This window comes from Artibeus jamaicensis, unplaced genomic scaffold (assembly GCF_021234435.1).
Source record: "Artibeus jamaicensis isolate MK-2021 breed Jamaican fruit bat unplaced genomic scaffold, CSHL_Jam_final scaffold_916, whole genome shotgun sequence".
Lineage (NCBI taxonomy): Eukaryota > Metazoa > Chordata > Mammalia > Chiroptera > Phyllostomidae > Artibeus > Artibeus jamaicensis.
This window is the reverse complement of record NW_026522059.1, coordinates 55,698,518-55,716,229: the sequence shown is the minus strand read 5'-3', so window position 1 is coordinate 55,716,229 and position 17,712 is coordinate 55,698,518. Positions and strand designations below refer to the sequence as shown.

Below are 17,712 nucleotides of genomic sequence, written 5' to 3'. Positions count from 1 at the left end.
AAAGAAGTATTCCAAGTCATGAAATCCAAAGACATACATCTGAGATTGCTCTATCCAGCAAAGCTTTCATTTAGAATGGAAGGGCAGATAAAGTGCTTCTCAGATAAGGTCAAGTTCAAGGAGTTCATCATTACCAAGCCCTTATTATATGAAATGTTAAAGGGACTTATCTAAGAAAAAGAAGATAAAAAATATGAACAGTAAAATGACAGCAAACTCAGTTATTAACAACCACACCTAAAACAAAAATAAAAGCAAACAACTAGAACAGGAGTAGAACCACAGAAATGGAGGTCACATGGAGAGTTATCAATAGGGAAGTGGGAGGGGGAAAGCGGGAGGAAAGGTACAGAGAATAAGTAGCATAGAAGGTAGGTAGAAAATAGACAGGAGGAGGGTAAGAATAGTATAGAAAATGTAGTAGCCAAAGAACTTATATGTATGATCCATGGACATGAACTAAAGGGGGGTATGTGGGTGGGAGGAGTGTGCAAGGTAGAGGGGAGTGAAATGGGACAACTGTAATAGCATAATCAATAAAATATGTATTTTTAAAAAGTACTCTAGGCTAGGCAGTCAGAATAGCTAACTTTCTAACTTAGCTACCACTTCTAATTAACTCTGTCCAGTCATGACATTTAATCTCTTTGTGCTTCAGTTTTCTGAAGTGTTTTTGTGTGTTGTGGTGACAAGGTCAAAGATTGGCTTGCTTTGAGAACACCTCAATTTTCCACTTTTAAAACATTAATAAGAGTACTCACTTTTAAGAACTTTTTTTCTTTCTTCTTCCTCACTAGAATCTTGTTGGTGGCAATCATGTTGTGAGTTAGATAAGAAGAGATTCTTGTGAGACCTAAAGGAAACATCAAAGCTTGTAACTGGTTCCATAAAGACTAGAAAAGCCATGGAAAAAGGGAGGTGATTTGTCTCCTCTGTTCTTGGACATTCTTCTACTTTGACCTGTTTCCTTCCATGTTCTCCTGGCTTAGTGTTCCACCTTAACCTATGGCCTTTTAGAGTTTTGTTATCATACTTCTCTTTCTCCCACCACCTACTTTCTCCATCTCATTTACTCAGTAATCAAGATTCTTTTGGTTTTCCAATTAAACAGATCAAGTAAAAGAAATTTCAGAGTGTAAAGCATTAACTTTCATTCTCTCCTATGGCTTATAAGTTTATTTCCCCAAAGAGAAATTCCAAAATTCCTTTATACAGAATGGCAGATACCACTTGATTATCTTTATAACTTCAAAAAAAAAAAGGCTTTTTTTGAAAGGTAAAGGCTGTTTGGAAATACTGGATGTGGCATAATTTTTTGGCAACCCTAAAAAGTTGGTATTATTCCAGTTTTATAAAGGAGCAAACTATGATGATAAAATAGTTAAGCTCAGGCAGCTATTTTATCACCACCTAAAATCAATACTTTCACCCCTGTAAGTGCTGTATGCAGCCTGCTAATCCTTTCCTTCCCTCTCGAAACTTTCTCCTGTGCCCTCTGGAATGCCATTTATAGCCTCTTCACTTTGTTCAACACATAGCTCTCCCTTGGGGACAACATTTCTATCCTTTATGGCTTTCACAAGTAGAGACTGACTTACTCTTCCACCTTCCTTGAGCCATAGGTTCCCAGAGGTGGGTCTCCTGTAAATAAATGCCACTTTCAGGATCTTGCTTCCACAAAGACCTTAGCCTGTGAGAACTTAGGCCACTGAGGTGTACCGCCCACTACCACTGATCAGTCAATCACCATCCTTCCAAGCATTTCTCACCATTCACAGATCCCTCGGTTCCTAACTACTGCTTTTATCATGAGTTATTTCAGAGTCCCCATAGATAACCCAACAAGCTCCTCCCCATTCACGTAGACTTCCTGCTCTCTAAACATGTGACATTGTCTGTTACAGCATGTATAGTAGGTTAAATGCAGTTTTTCAAGTAATTTCATAAAATAAAATTTGTAACATTCATCAGAAACGTTAACCTCCAACCCCTCCTGCCTCAGCATCATATTCTTGTTTCAATGGCAGAGGAAGAATTTACTAAACATCTGCTTTAAGTTCAAGTGCTCCCTGAGTGTGTATTCTAATAAGGGCATTGTAGGGACAATGGGAAATAACTCAGGGTCCCAGAGGCAGGTCTCTAGAGAAAAAATTTTAAGAATGCAATAAAAAGAAACATTTAGTAAGAATAGTACTTTCCACAAGTCAATTTAGTAAAAATTTCAATTTGTACAAAGTATCTTTGAGAAAGAAATTCTGCTACCATTGGGACATATATTGTCCATTACAACATGGCTAATTTTTGCCAGATATGCTTACCAGAGATAGTAAATCAAGCTTTCCCAAACACAATTTAAGCAGAATCAATGCTGTAATCAAGCATTCATAGTGTCACTCTTTAAAAAACTCCTCCATGGATCTCTATTTCTATTCAAGTTTAATTTCTTGTCCTCTTCACCAGCCTCTAACTGAATTTTTTAAAAAATCCCTCCCCTTTGTGACAGTTAAAATTAGCTCCCACAGACACTGCAGACCTCATACCACCATGGACTCGCTGCAACTACTCTCTCCTGAAACAACATTTCCTCTTCCAATTACCTGTTAAAATGTTAACCACCCTCCAAGGCCCAGCTCAGTGCTCACACATCCTTGAAGGTGTCCATATCAAGTCTTTCAGCATGTGAGTTCACCTTCAACCCAACGAATTATGTAATGTCTGCCACTGTCTCATTTCATCTATAATTGTTATGGTCTCAAATAGTTTGTAAACTTTATCAGAGCAAAATATTTATTTCATCTAGTACTGATAGCATAAGGTCTTCATGTTTCCTAGCATTTGTCTGACCTCCCAGTCACAATTCTGATTCTATTTGCTTCCAAGATGCTTGATTTCTGATTTCTACTTTGTGCCTAGTTTTGGTTTTGCCCTGTGTCCAGCCCACTACAAGTTTTATTGTATGACTAGTAATGAATGAGGTACCAAGGATACAAACCCCTCAAAGAATTCTCAATCTAGTGAGAGATACAAATAGGTAAACAGATAAGTTACTATCCAAGGTAAGTCCCTTTACATAGGTGTGACTTGATGCTATGGAAGCACAGAAGTGACAACTCTGGTCAGAGAGCTAAAGAAGACTGTTTTATAGGTGATTTTTGAGCTAGACCTTGAATGGCAAGTATTTTCAGAATAGAAAATAGGAAATTCAAAATTGAAGCAAGGATCAAGGCATAAAGAAGCTTGTATTTCAAGATGAGGGAGAAGTTCTGGTTGCTAGAAAGTATGGTATATGTGGACGGGGAAGGGTTAATGCTTAGGGACAAGGTTATTTATAGGGGGGAAAAACCAAAACAGAAAGGTGCTATGTAAGGCTTTATAAGCCATGCCAGTAAGTCCTAACTCATCTAGTAAGAAATTGAAAGCCAATAGAGGTTATTAAGCTTAGAAGTATTTAGACAGACTTGTTTTCATGGGTAGCTAACTCTGGAAGTTATGTTATGAATGGATTTGTGTGGTAGAAAGCTATGCAATAATCTAGGATATAAATGATAAGAAAGGATAAGTTAGAGAGACATTTCTGATGTGGGATTCACAACACTTGGGAAGATAATTGGATGTACAATGTGAAGGAAAGTCAGGGTACAGAGAAATGAGAACAAGAATTCTGTTTTACACACTGATTTACTTTGTATCTAGGAGACATTTGAAATAGTGTATGGTACTACATAAGGAGGGGACATAAGACATGTTCATTATCTGTAAGAATAATGGTAAGTTTGAATTCTGTTTTATTTTAAAGTAGTATTACACGAGGCAGAAAGACTGGGCCACACGAATGTATTAGGTCTTAGTATTGCTAAACTCTGATTTCATAAACAACGTGAAACAACTGAACCAATAAAAATAGTATCTGTACTTCACAAAATGTGTCTTAGAAAAACTAAGTGAGAACTAGCACTTTAGAAGAGATTTTGGGGAGATGACAGTGAGGAGCAGATCCTGTTCTGATAGCAGGCACAAGAGAGATTATAAGACGACTGAGCTCAGTCCTGAGGTGTGATCCAGGCCACATCCACAGAACTTGGACCCAAATCCCCACCTCTAAATAAATAGTTAAGATGGGGAACCTGCCCTGGCTGGATGGCTCAGTTAGTTGGAGCGTCATCTCTTACACCAAAAGGTTGTGGGTGCAATCCCCGGTTAAAGGCACATACCTAGGTTGTGGGTTCAATCCCTGGTCGAGGCATGTGCAGGAGGCAACTAATCAATGTTTCTTTCTCACATAGGTGTTTCTCTCTCAAATCAATGATAAAAAAACGAAAACGAAAACAAAAACAAATCTTTGGGTGAGAATTTAAAAAAAAATGGGGAAACTTCAGCATTCAAGTCAATGGTCCCAAGAAAAAAAAAGTTAATATTACATCCATTGCCAAATATATCCATCCAGAGACCATAGGATGAGTATTTGGCCTTGGGTTAAGGGTGGAACAATAGAGAGAATGGGTCACAGATTCACCAGAAAGGAAGATCTTTATAATGGTTGAGTTTATATTATTGATAGGGTTAGCTTCTAAAGCCAAAGCAAAGGTAAAATCAATTTTGTAAAAGTTAACCTTACAAACCCCTTAAGAAGAAATAACTCTGGAGACTGAACTCTGGTCTCCCAATATGTATGACTGACACAGCGGTTTCCCTCCAGCACTGGAGCAAACCGACCAAGCAGGCTGGCTTACCCTTACAGATGTATGAGCAGTGTCTTAAATACTAGAATACTCCTCAGTACAAACAGTCACATAATGTGGCCAAGTGGGACCTGAGAACTAAGTGGCACAGATGATTTAGGTTTCCAGCCTCAGTACTGTTCCAGGGCACAAATCTACTGAGAACGGTAAATATCACACTATCTAAACCGTGTATTTTCACTACTCTTGCTTTAGAGTAGTGAAACATATAACAAAATTTTGCATAAGTCATGAAACAAAATAATTCTGCACACTCTGAATCACCAAAAGTTCATCATCATCAAGAAAATATACTCAATGTCCAATAATTATTTTTATTAATAATGGCTCACTTGTATCACTTTTACATAAAGATATTACATTCATATGATAAAAAATTATCAATGGATTTACAAACCTTTTGCCTATATCCAAATCAGCTTGAGTTTCCATGTCAACGTCAGTACCATTAGGCTTCTCTTGAGGAACTGTTCTTGCTCTTTTACTTTCTACTACTTTTGCTGCTGCCTAAAAAAGGGGATTGGGGAGAGAAAGAAATGCTTTAAGCCATTTTAAACAAAAAACATTAAATTAAAGCGAATTCTTTGATAGTTGTAACGAAAGTACCTATTCACAAGCCAATCAAGGGCACTACGCAGCTATTTGACCCAGTAACTGACATTACCTGCAGCTACTTTAGATACCTGCTTATGGAGATCTTTTCTTGTAAATCTATGTTATACACACAATGTTCTCTTGGCAATTTTAAGATAAAAGGTCACTTTAAAAAATCCAGATATTTTAAAATAAAAGTACCCCAAATTAATCAATGCTCCATCGTAACACATTAAGTTAAAAATTTCTAAGGTCAAAACAGAGGCTAATATGTTATAAAAAAATTTAAAGGCTCCTTTTCAGTCTAATTGAACTTTTTCCAAAAATATGCTAAAACTTTTTATAAAGTTTAATTAAATTTAAACAAAATATTTTTGCTTATTTCTTAACTCATTCTAAGTTTCCTCTCTCAACTTTTTATTTTGAAAACTTCTTCAACTCTTATTTTGAAAAGTTATAAAAATACTACAAAGATCACTGATAAACCCTTTAGGTTCACTAATTCTAACTCTGCCACATTCTTCTACAAAAACCACTAAACAAAATTCTGATTTGTTTTTTAAGGATTTCTATTTTAACTATTGTTCTTTATTACAATAATTTCTCCTAACTTTCTGAAATATGCATACCTTCATTAAAAATGTTGATGATTTTTCATCAAGCACATAATTCACAAAACTCTTAATTTTCTCCATCATGCAGTTATAGCTGAAGTGTTGAAAAAGGGAATGAAATGTATCTTTCTGAGAGATTATCTTAAGCAATTTCCTTTGTAAAGGCTAGAGAAAACAGAACAACACGAAAATCACGAATAAGATACTAGAAATTTTGTCATATATTAAAAAGATCAATTTATAAAAACAAACTCAAAGACACACAAGATTTTAAAAAATCTAATGTTCTAAATGGCCCACTGATTTATTTTCTTTTTAATTTAAAAATACATTTCACACACATAATAAAGGACTTAAAATATTACAAACCTGAGGGTGCAGTATCAAATTTAAGAAATAAGATAGCATCTGTCTAATTACAGTCCTTGTTTATAATAAAGTGGGGGCAGAGAACCCAATAAATGTATCAAGCTTTCTGCTGCAATCTGGAGTGTTATACCCTAGGAACAGGAGCAAATCAGAGACAGACTGAGCCTTTCTAAAACTATGGCTGACGGCCAACTTGGCTCAGTACCTCAAGGGATTAAGGTGATTATCCCCCAACTCTATATATACCAGTAAATGAGAAGATGCTCACCTGCATTAGTCACCAGGGAGACAAAATTAAAACTCAATGTGACACAGTACATATTTGCCAGAATGACTAAAGAGAAAACCACAGATAAGGTCTGTGAAGCAACTGGAACTCTCCTGCAATCGTAGAGGAACTGAGATAATATAAAATTATCTTTGGAAAATTATTCGGCAGCATCTACCAACACTATGTTCAAATCCTGTAATCCATCAGTTCCATTCCTAACTATACATTTTACAAAAGACATGGATAAAGGAATGTAATAGTCCAAAACTGGAAAATGACTCAAATGTCCATCGACAGTAGAATAGATAAATTGTAGTATATTCCTACAATGAAGTAATGAGAATGAACAAACTATTATAAGCAATGCCATGGATCAATCTTACAAATCCAAACTTGCTATATGATTCTATTATAAAAAGTTCAAAAAAAAGTAAAGCCGATCTTAGATGTTATGAGTCAGGCCAGTGGTTGCCCATGAGAAGGTAGGAGGGACAGGGACTGGAGGATGGGGGTGCTGGGATCTTCTGATTCATGATTTTGGGGGCTCATCATACAGATGTGTTCCTTTTGTGAAAACACACCTACTTATACATTTATGCTACATGTACCGTACTAGAGGTATGCTATTGGTCAGTAAGTTCACAGAAAAGCTATCTTTTCTTTGATTAAGCTTACTTTACCCTGATAGCACTTTATTTTTAATATTCAACCTTAATGTTACACAGAGAAACAAAAATGACCAATGATCACATAATAAACCGTGAGAAAAATAAGCAAGTTTTAATGCCTTCCTCATACCTGCGTTGCCCAATATAGTAGCCACTAGCTACACATGGCTACTGAGCCCTTAAAATGTTTAAGCCCTGAAATTAAACAAAAATGTAAAATACATACTAAGTTTTGATGACAGTACATAGAAGGAGTGCAAAATATTTCATCAATACATTTTTATACTAATTAAATGTTTAAAATGATTTTAAAATATTAAAAAAATAGTGGGTTCAATGTTATTAAAATTAATTCCACTTGTTTCTTTCTAGTTTTTTAATGCAGCTACCAGAACATTTAAAATCACATATGTGACTTGCATTGTACTTCTATTGGACAGCAGTGTTCTATACACCGTTCTTGTTCTCCTCCTACGTTCTTTCAATTTTCCTCATTCCATACAAATAGTTCTAAAATTCTGCTTTTAATTTAAACAATTACCGTATGTGAGCCATCAAATATTCTTTCAAAGACTTCTTCTGCTTCCTTAAAATTGCCACTTTCCATGCAAACAGCTATAGCCTAAAAGATAGGATGACAAATATATATCTTACATTGCTTTTTGAAATACTCAATTGTTGTTTAATACTGAAATAACTACGGTATTTTTCCAACTATAAGATGCACTCCCCCCCAAATTTGGGAGGAAAAGGGGGGTGTATCTTATAGTCAGAATGTAGCTTACCTGGCTTGCTGTGTGGAAGGGGGGGTGGCAACCTATGTTATTTATGTTATTAAATATTCTACCACATTTTTTGCTTCAAAAATTTTTTTCCTATTTTCCTCCTCTAAAACCTAGGTACGTCTTATGGTCCAGTGTGTCTTATAGTCCAAAAAATTTGGTACTTCATTTAAAATATTTTTATGTAGTTTATATGATCTTACCTATAAGTGGAATCTAATCAACAAAACAAATAAGCAAGCAAAATAGAACCAGAGACACTGAAATAAAGAACAAACTGACAGGAACCAGAGGGGAGGGGGGAGGGAAATAACAAGGGAAAGATAGGAAAGGGTCCTCATCTAAAAACATGTATAAAGGACCCATGGACAAAGATAAGGGTGGGGAGGGTGGTGGAGGGAAAATAGAGGCAACTATAGTTGAACAACAATAAAAATAGAAAAAGTGACAAAAATAAATACAATTTTTTTTCTAATTTAAGAATTTTGATTTGATAAATTATCTAAAATATTTATCAAAGATAAAGTAACTTGTTTGAAAAGACATGAAAAATTTCATATATACTAATAAATACGCAGCACTGCATCTCTAATTTAGGTCAAATTAAAGGCAAGTATTAGTAAATAAATTAGAAGCTACACTACGTACATTTAGGACACACTTAAGTATTTTGAGCAAAAGGGAAATGAGAGGGGAACTAGATGACATTTGTGAAGATTAGGATATATAAAATCTGCTAGAGAGGATACCTGGAAAGTCTCTAATAGAAACCTAGGAAGCCAGATGCTTTTCAGTAATCATTTTATAAATTCCCCTTTTTGATACCATATGTGGTAAGATATGGGACCACTATTACCATCTAAGTAGCTTTATAAACTTGGACAAATTATTTAGCCTCTTGATGACTCCTTTTCCCTATATGTAACAGGGTGGAAATAAAAATACCTACTTCATAGGTTTGTTTTTAGAGTCAGAGAGTTTTATATGAAAATACTTAGAATAGTACCTGGTAAATAGTAAGCAATATAGTACATGTTTGTTGTATGTTTTATGGTAACCCACTTAACTTTTCACTGGTATATTAACAAAGGCCTGCTTCCACTAGAAAACCCCCAAATTGGGATAACATGACAAATCTCCTTGCCTTGCATTGAAATTCTTTAAAAAAGAAGCAGTCATTTTCCTGTCCATTCTCTTCAGGTCTTGATTCTACCTGATAGTCACTATATTATCAATAATTAATTTGTGGAGAGGTGGGATACAACCTGAATTTTCCCTCCTACCCAACAGTAAAACATTTTTTTTTTAATGTGGAAAAGTTAATTTTTCTAACAAAATTCCTCTTAGAAAAACTTTTCTCTGCTCTAACATCTTTGAGTGGTGTTTTTGGCTTATCACTCTTTCTTTTAAAGTTTTACTGTCTTTAAAAAAAATCCTCAACTGAGAATGTGTATTATTTTCTTTTTAGAGAAAATGGAAGGGGGAGAGAGAGAAAAATATCAATGTGAGAGAAAAACCAATTGGTTGCCTCCTGTAACCACCCTGACCAGGGATCAAACCTGGTACGGTCAGAGCAGCCTAGGTATGTGCTCTGACCAGTAATCAAACCCACAGCCTTTTGGTGTACAGGATGATGCCTCAACTAACTGGGCCACCTGACTAGGGCTGGCTTATTACTCTCTAATAGGCTACTCCTGAAACTCTCTCTACATAGTTAAAACTTTACATTCTCTTGATCACAAAAATCTGTTGATGTTTTAAATCAAATATTCTACTTTTTTCATATTTATAATCTTTAAATAAAAACTGAGAGGGCACAAACCTCAAGTTTTTCAAACTGCTTAATGGTCTTTAAATATATGTGGCACATTTTCCTAAGTGTGGACAATAAATACGTAGTTGGCAAACACTGAGTCCTAGCTCTTAGAGCTCATGTCAAGACTATAAACCAAAGGTTTTCTAAAGGAAATGATTACATTAAATTTTACTCTGGGTTTAGTGCCCAACTTCTATTAGAGTGGCTCTTAATTTCTTTAGATGTTGTATTTTCATTTTTTAGTAAAGTAGCAAACAATGATAAACACACAGTAATACTCATACCTGAATTTTAATTAAATTCTGTATTTCTTCATGAAATTTGTCATGTTCCTTTTCAATTGAATCCCAAATCATCAGGGCTGATTCCAAGGGTGTAATTCGTTCATCAGTTTCAAACTGTGCATCTTTTAAAACCAGAACAAAAATAAATAACTTCGAAAGCTAAGTAGAACCTTACTTTGTCACTTAAGAAAATTCATTTATTTATTTATTTACTGAATGTGTACTACCTGCTAGGCAGTGCTCTTGCATATACCTGTTTAGGGAAGTGATCTAATATTCCAAGTTAATTTCCTTATTAAAATCAACTTTAACAATGGAAAAAGCTAGATGAGTTTACAGAACATTTAAAGTTTTTCTTTCTTTTTTTACAAAGATTATTTATTAATGTATTTTTAGGGAGTGGACAGGGAGGGGAAAGATAGGAAGAGAAATATCAATGTGTGTTTGCCTCTCGTGCACCCCCCTGGGACCTGGTTCACAACACAGGCATGTGCCCTGACTGGGAATCGAACCAGTGACCATTTGGTTCACAGGCCAGCACTCAATCCACTGAGCCACACCAGCCAAGCTATTTAAAGCTTTTCTTTACTAAAATATTAATTTGATAAGCTAGAATAGATTATACACTGCATAAGGTGTCATGGTAACAGAATTCTTAAATGGTTCATAAGTCTAACTGCATCATAACAAACCTCTAGAGCACAAAATTTGTTTATTTTGAATTTGATTTTAGCATAAACTACTTGAAATTCTTGTTATATATTTTGTGGTTATTTTAAATAAGATCTTTCAAAAAGTTATTTCTCTACCAACATTTTTCCAATCACCAAGGCTTTAAAAACCTAGCCTTAGCTGGTGTAGCTCAGTGGATTGAGTGGTGCAGAGGGTCACCGATTCAATTCCTGGTCAGGGCACAGGCCTGAGTTGTGGACCAGGTCCCCAACTGGGGACGTGTAATAGGCGATCACACATTTTTGTTTCTCTTCCTCTCTTTCTCCCTCCCTTCTCCATTCTCTGTAAATAGATAAATAAATCTTCAAAAAATACCTAAGGAGTCACTGTTTTATTCCCTTTCTCATCACCATATCCTGCATCTTGCAAAACACAGTATAGTGGTTTCAGAAACTTGATTTTGGAGTTTACTCCAGACTCTATCATTACCTCTTTAGTGCTAAAAAAGTTACTTCACCTTTCTAAGCCTCACTTTTCTCACCTACAAAATGGTGAAAATAAATATTGTCTCATAGGACTTATGTAAATATTTAGTAAGATAGTATTTGTACTACAGAATTTTAATCAGGTTATTCTGATCAAAGATTCACAGTGGCTGGTAAACTACTTAGTAAATTACATACAAACATCTCAATCTGACATTTAGATAGAACCTTCACTATAATCTATAATCTACACGTATAATCTATATAATTCATTTATTTAATAAATATTGACCACTCCCTATATGTAGATGCTAGACTAAAAACTAAAAATATCTTAGTGAATAAGACAAAGTAGATATTCACTAATAATTTGCTAAATTATTAACACATAATTTAACTTCAGAGTGATATGGGCTAGTAAGAAAAAAAAGGTACTAGGAATCGAGAATGATGGGGCAGGGGCTCTTTCAGACAGAGAAGTTAGGAAAAGCCTCTTTGAGGAAGTGACAGTGGGGCCAAGATCAGCATACTGTGAAACAGAAGCAGCAAAGATGTACAGGAAAAACACTCCACAGGGCATAGCAAGTACAAAGGCCCTGAGGAGCTTGGCATTCAAAAGATAGGAGGTCAGTCTGCTAAGAGTAATAGTGGGCAAATAGGACACATGTCATCAGAGATGACAGGGGGAGGAAGTAAATGTCTGTTTCAGAACTTCGAATGTAGAATGAACAAGGCCTGCTGGTGGATTGGATGCGGAGTGTGAGAAAAACAAGGAACTCTCTCAAACTTGAGAAAGGTTTTAACAACTGGATAAATGGTGCTGCCATTTACTGACACAGGAACCCTTGGTGAGGAGCAAGTTTCGGGGAGTTAAGGATGCAGATCACTTCTACTATCCAAAAACGATAAAAACAAACAAACAAACAAACAAACAAACAAACAAACAAACAAACAAAATACAAGACAAGACAAATAAAAAAAAAAGACTTCTATTATCCAGGTAACCTACGGTCCATTCTTCAAATAACTCAAATGTTTGTTTTATATAGAATACTGTTTTTACATTCTTATGAAATCCATCAATCCTTTTAGGTTTAGAGCAAACTCTACCTCATTCCTGAATTCTGTCCTTACTCTAGCTAAGTGACTAGGAGATATCTTTTCTCTAAAATCTCTGTATGGTCATTCCTATCTTTGTTATACTGTGCAATGTTTTTTACTTACACGTATTTCAACAATCCTATTAGCATTTAAGTGTCTTGAAGGCAGAAAACCTCTCATACTACAATGCATGACGATTATATTTGAAATTTTGAGGTTAGGAGCTACACAGTATATTCCTCTCAAACCCTGTACTTTCTGGTACCCTAGTAGTTCCATGGCAACTATGTAAAAATAAACATACCGAAGAGAACTGTGAAAGGCACATCGATTTTTTTCTTTTGCAAAATTAGAGGAAGCATGCAATTTAATACTAGCAGTTTCCATGATTTCTACTTTACTTCCTGTAGTCCTCTCCTAATTGTTTCACCAACATTTTTGATATAAAAATATATTCACTCATATACTAAGTCTCTTTCTAGTCCAGGCTCTGTGCCAGGTTCTTAGAATACAAAGATGAAGAAGAAAAAGTTTCTGCCCTTGTGGAACTCCCATGCTATGAAGGAAGACATGTAGACAAATCTATGTGACTAGGACTTTACTAGAATCACACAGGGTGGGGAAAAGTAGGTTTACAGTTGTTTGTATGGAAAAAAGACAGTAACTAATAAATAATACAAAAATAAACTCTGTGTTTTGCATATTCTCAACTATAAGCCCACTTTTCCCATATATTATGCCAGTGGTTTTCAACTCTAGGTATACCTCCGAATCATCTGAGGAACTTTTAAAAATTACTGATGCCTAAGCCTACCCCAGAGAATGATTTAATTAGTATAGGGGAGAGGTCATGCATCTCTATTTTCTAAAAACTGTCTAGGAGAGACTAGTGTATTTGAGGCAAAGAGTATTAGATCTAAGAAGGGATATTTCTTTAGAAAATATCTCAGCATTCTTATGAAATGTTCTCATTTCCCTTCCTCAAAGAGGAATCATCTGAACTGAGTCATTAAATACAAACAGAAGATAACCAAGAGAAGAGGACAAAAATGGAAAGAAAATATTTCAGAAGATGGAGCAGAAGACAAGGAAGGTGTACAAAAGATATTCAAATTCCTAGTTAATATTTTATGTGTCAGGCACTGTGCTAAGTGCTTAACATCCAGTATCTCCTTTGTTCACACAATTTCCTTAGCAGAGTACACAATAAAAAAGGGGCACAATATTATTAACCTTGTTTTTTAAAGGAGAACCCAATATCTGCAAACTTTACACAGCTAGCAAGCAGTAGAAGCAGACAGCAGAACCCTTAAAAAGTACTATGTCTTAACAAAGGTACATTCCAGGAATAACAAGACAGCTGGTATGAGCAAAGTACATGTAAAGCATGAAGTAAAAATGCAAAGGCAGATTGCCTAATCCTTGTTCATTTCATATCTGCTTTCTTTCTTTTAACAGCTATCTTTCCTAATAAGTCCCAACTGACATTACTAACCCCTGTCACTAATCTATCTGCCTTCTTTCTTATAACTGAGATATAAAATAAATGTTTATGTTAGATCTTCAAAAAATTTACAGTGTAACCTTTCAGGTAGGATATGGGATACTGCAGCAGGCCAACACTCCCACAACTAGAAAAAAACTGGATAAATTGCAGTCGTGTCACTATGGCATGGGATAGCTGCAGAAGCAATGAGGACATGATGAACCACAGTTCCAATGGGAGAGGTGAGGTGTCCTGAGGTGAGCTGACGCTTTGTAGCATTTTCTTTCCTGAGCTCATTTGCTATGCAGGCCGAGAATCCAGTGTATTTCAGACAGAGAGATTTTACCGGGGGTAAGAGAAATGAAAAAAGCTTCTGGTGGTTTCCTCGGGGCTAGCTTGGTGGACTGGAAACTAGAAAACCTGAAAACAAATGTTTTTCCTCCACAGAACATTTGCTGAGTTCTGGGACAGTGTAGGAAGCTGGGTGGAAAGGTAGGGAAATCTCCCAGAGTTGCATGGATCTTAAGATATAAAGTTTCATAAAAAGAGAAGCAAAAAAACATTTCCTCTTCACGGCATTTGCCATATTTTAAAGCTATGTGGGGCAGAAGACTAAAGCTAACATGGTAGCCCCCAGCTATATGCAATTATTTAGCAGTTAAAATACGCTAGTCCAAACTGAGATGTGTTTTAAGTATAAAATACACACTAGATTTCAAAGACTTACTGCAAAAAAAAGGGGGTAAAAGATCTCATTAACATATTTTATATTGATATGTTGGTACATATTTTGGAAATATTGGGTTAAATAAGATATTGCTAAAATTAATTCCATGGTAATTTATTTAATGTATCATCTTCTTTATGATTATAAAGTATCTGCCATCATTGTCTTGTTACCTTTTTTGTCCTGAAATCTGTTTTGTCTGATACAAGCATGCTATACCTGCTTTTTTCTGGGTGCCATTTGGAGTATCATTTTCCAGCCCTTCATTTTTCTAAATACTTTACTTAATGTTGCTATTGCAAAACTTTCCATTACATATGAGGCCCACTATATGCTTGTATTTCTATCAGGCAGTGTTGATGTAAAACAAGCAATAAAAAAATGCAAAAGGATATGTATAGTTGAAAAATCCATAAGTAAATTAAAATGAAATTTAAAATGCATCTCACTTGAGTCCGTTAACAGTGAAATATATTTATTCTTGGTAACAGTCTCTGGCCTATTGTATCTAAGATACACTCAAAACAGGATTCTGGTGAATTTAAACTATGGGGGTCACACACAAAATCTGAGTTTTGTACACTCTTTTTTGGGGAGGAAAGGAAGGAGGGAAAATAAGATATACTGAATAAATGCTGTATGTGAAGCGCAGCTGACCACTGCAGAATATTTGGTTACATTTAACTGCAAAACAACTCTCTTAACAACCATCTTAACTTACTGTCTGCACGGTTAGAAATTCTCCAATTGTGTCCATATTAGCCCGTTTTTTCCTTCAGCAACAGGCCCAGACCCACCTATAATTCTGTCTTTCTCACATCTCCTCTACCTCTAGTCCTGTACACTTATGAGTCCTGGCACTGACTCCAGACCTAACCAACAAAGCATATATATTACACGAGCCAGATGGATTAGTGAGGGCCTTGGGAATAGTATTAATACACTGGGATTTCATGTAATACATGTTCATAAGTAAGCAGTTTCATGTGAGTACTGCCTACTGCTTGTATAAGCATTGTACAAACCAATATAAATATGTAACTATTTGCATCAAAAGATCCTTTAAATGACTATGGTATAATATTCACCATTATCGATAAACTGAATCAGGCATGTCCATTAGAATCTAAAATGAACTTTGGGGACATGGGACAGAGACATTATAGCTGTAAATCATTTCCCTTTTATCAGTAAGTGCTGAAATCAAGTAAGAGGTTTCAAATATCATAGTTGCTAGTAAAAAATGGAGTGTGCATAACAGGATGAGTCACACAAAAGCAGTCAAAGAACATATATGTATAATCCCTGGATGCAGACATTGTGGTGATGGCCAGAGGGAAGGGGAAGTGGAGACTGGGAGGAGGAAGCCAAGGGGGGGTGGGGACATCTTTAATAGTGTCAACAATAAAAATAAAGAAAAACATTAAATTACAAACGTAAATTAAAATCTCCAACGTACAGTCTGTGACGCGTGGGACCCTGACAACAGCATCAGAATCACCTGGGAACTTACAGGATCTGTAACTCCAGGGCCCCTCAACAGTCCTATTGCACATCCACAGAGGGGAAAGGGACTCAGCATTCTGGTTTTTTTTTTCCAACAAGTTTTCTAATAATTCTGAAACGTGCTAAAGTTTGAGAACCAATGCTCTAAGAATATAGGGACTATAGTTCTTTTACTTGCTTTAGAAATCCTTGTGTGTAGACATACATGACAAATACATATGGGCAAACACTCAAAAACAAAGGACAGCTCTCCTCCATTTCTCCTCATTGTCTTACTTTAGACATGGATTGAAATATTTCCAATATAAGATAAAAACACATATTTACCAAGAGCTTTTCCTGCTGCAATTCTTGTCAAAAATTGACATATGTATACAGTTCTTAATTGATAAGCTGTTAGACTGGATAATCCATGAATAATAGCTGAAAAAGAAAACAGTGAATTTTATTAAAACATTAAAAAAATCCTTGCTCTGACTTGTGTGGCTCAGTTGGTTGGGCATTATCCCAAAAAGTGAAAGGGTACTCATTTAATTCCAGTCAGGGCACATGCCTGGGTCGGGGCTGGTCCTCGTTTGTAGTGCATGCGAGAGCCAACATATTGATGTTTCTCTCCCTTTCTCCCTACCTGCCCCCTCTCTAAATAAAAAAAAATAAAATCTTAAAAACAAACAAACAAACAAATAAAAGAGTCTCCACTAGCCTTGCAACCAGGGGAGCAATGGGCAGAGGCAGCTCATCCTGGGCTAACCCCCTGAACCTGTCTCCAAAGCCCCGTTTTCTCTGATTCTGCACTGAGCTAATAGCAGCCCCACCAAGGCTCATTTCTTTCCTATAACATTTCTGGAGAGACAAAGCAGTTCCACCTAGGCTCTCTCTTGTCCTAAGTCCTCCCTATTTCACTGTCCCTAGCTTTAATAAACATATTCTCAAAAATAAAAACAAAAATCAGAACAAGAAGACAGGAATAAACACTTGTAAAATAAAGCTGGTATTTCATATGTAGAACAATAAATATTTAAAGCTACTTTCACAGGTAGCACTTAATGGAAAGGAAGCTACAGATGCAAATTATAAAATGTGTCAAGTCACTATCTGGAAGCTTATTCTGTGCCTTCAAATTTGTAATATTAGAGGAAACATTTTATATTATTTCTGTCAAGGTTTCGGTGAAGTGAGTCTGTTCAGTTTCCGAGCTTTATTTTAAAAATGTATTTATTTATACTAATTTCCCAAATATCTGAATACTGACCAGATGTTATAGTAGACAGTGAGTATATACAGTGGTGAGTAAACCATAATCCTGGACCATGGAGCAATGAAAGACAAATGAGTGAACAACTAAAGTAAAAATGTGGAGGAAACTGAAAAAGGTTAAGTATAGAATGCTATGGAAGCATATAACAAAGAAATGTTTTCAGGGAAGTCTTCTCTACGGAAATAATGTTTAAGACCTAAAGGTGCCATTATATAATACACCACCTAGGACAGACTTGGTATATATAAAAACCAAAAAGCAGTCCAGCAGGCACTAAGCAGATAAGACAAATAAATCCATTTCCTCAATTCTAAAATGCCATAATCTTATAATATACCAG

At 35.7% G+C, this 17,712-nt stretch overlaps 1 protein-coding gene across 3 annotated transcripts in view; it reads right to left on the bottom strand.

Moving 5' to 3' along the window:
* TERF1 (telomeric repeat binding factor 1) overlaps positions 1 to 17,712 on the bottom strand; it is a 40,199-nt gene that overhangs the window by 15,209 nt on the left and 7,278 nt on the right. For 2 of the 3 annotated variants that reach the window (XM_037136323.2, XM_037136324.2), the window contains exons 2-7: positions 16,442 to 16,537; positions 10,138 to 10,259; positions 7,797 to 7,877; positions 5,963 to 6,112; positions 5,137 to 5,246; positions 762 to 853 (exon numbers count right to left, since the gene is read on the bottom strand). In XM_037136323.2, coding sequence (XP_036992218.2) covers positions 762 to 853; positions 5,137 to 5,246; positions 5,963 to 6,112; positions 7,797 to 7,877; positions 10,138 to 10,259; positions 16,442 to 16,537 — 651 coding nt within the window. The remainder of the gene's footprint in view (positions 1 to 761; positions 854 to 5,136; positions 5,247 to 5,962; positions 6,113 to 7,796; positions 7,878 to 10,137; positions 10,260 to 16,441; positions 16,538 to 17,712) is intronic. The other variant, XM_053661221.1, reaches the window with a different exon arrangement.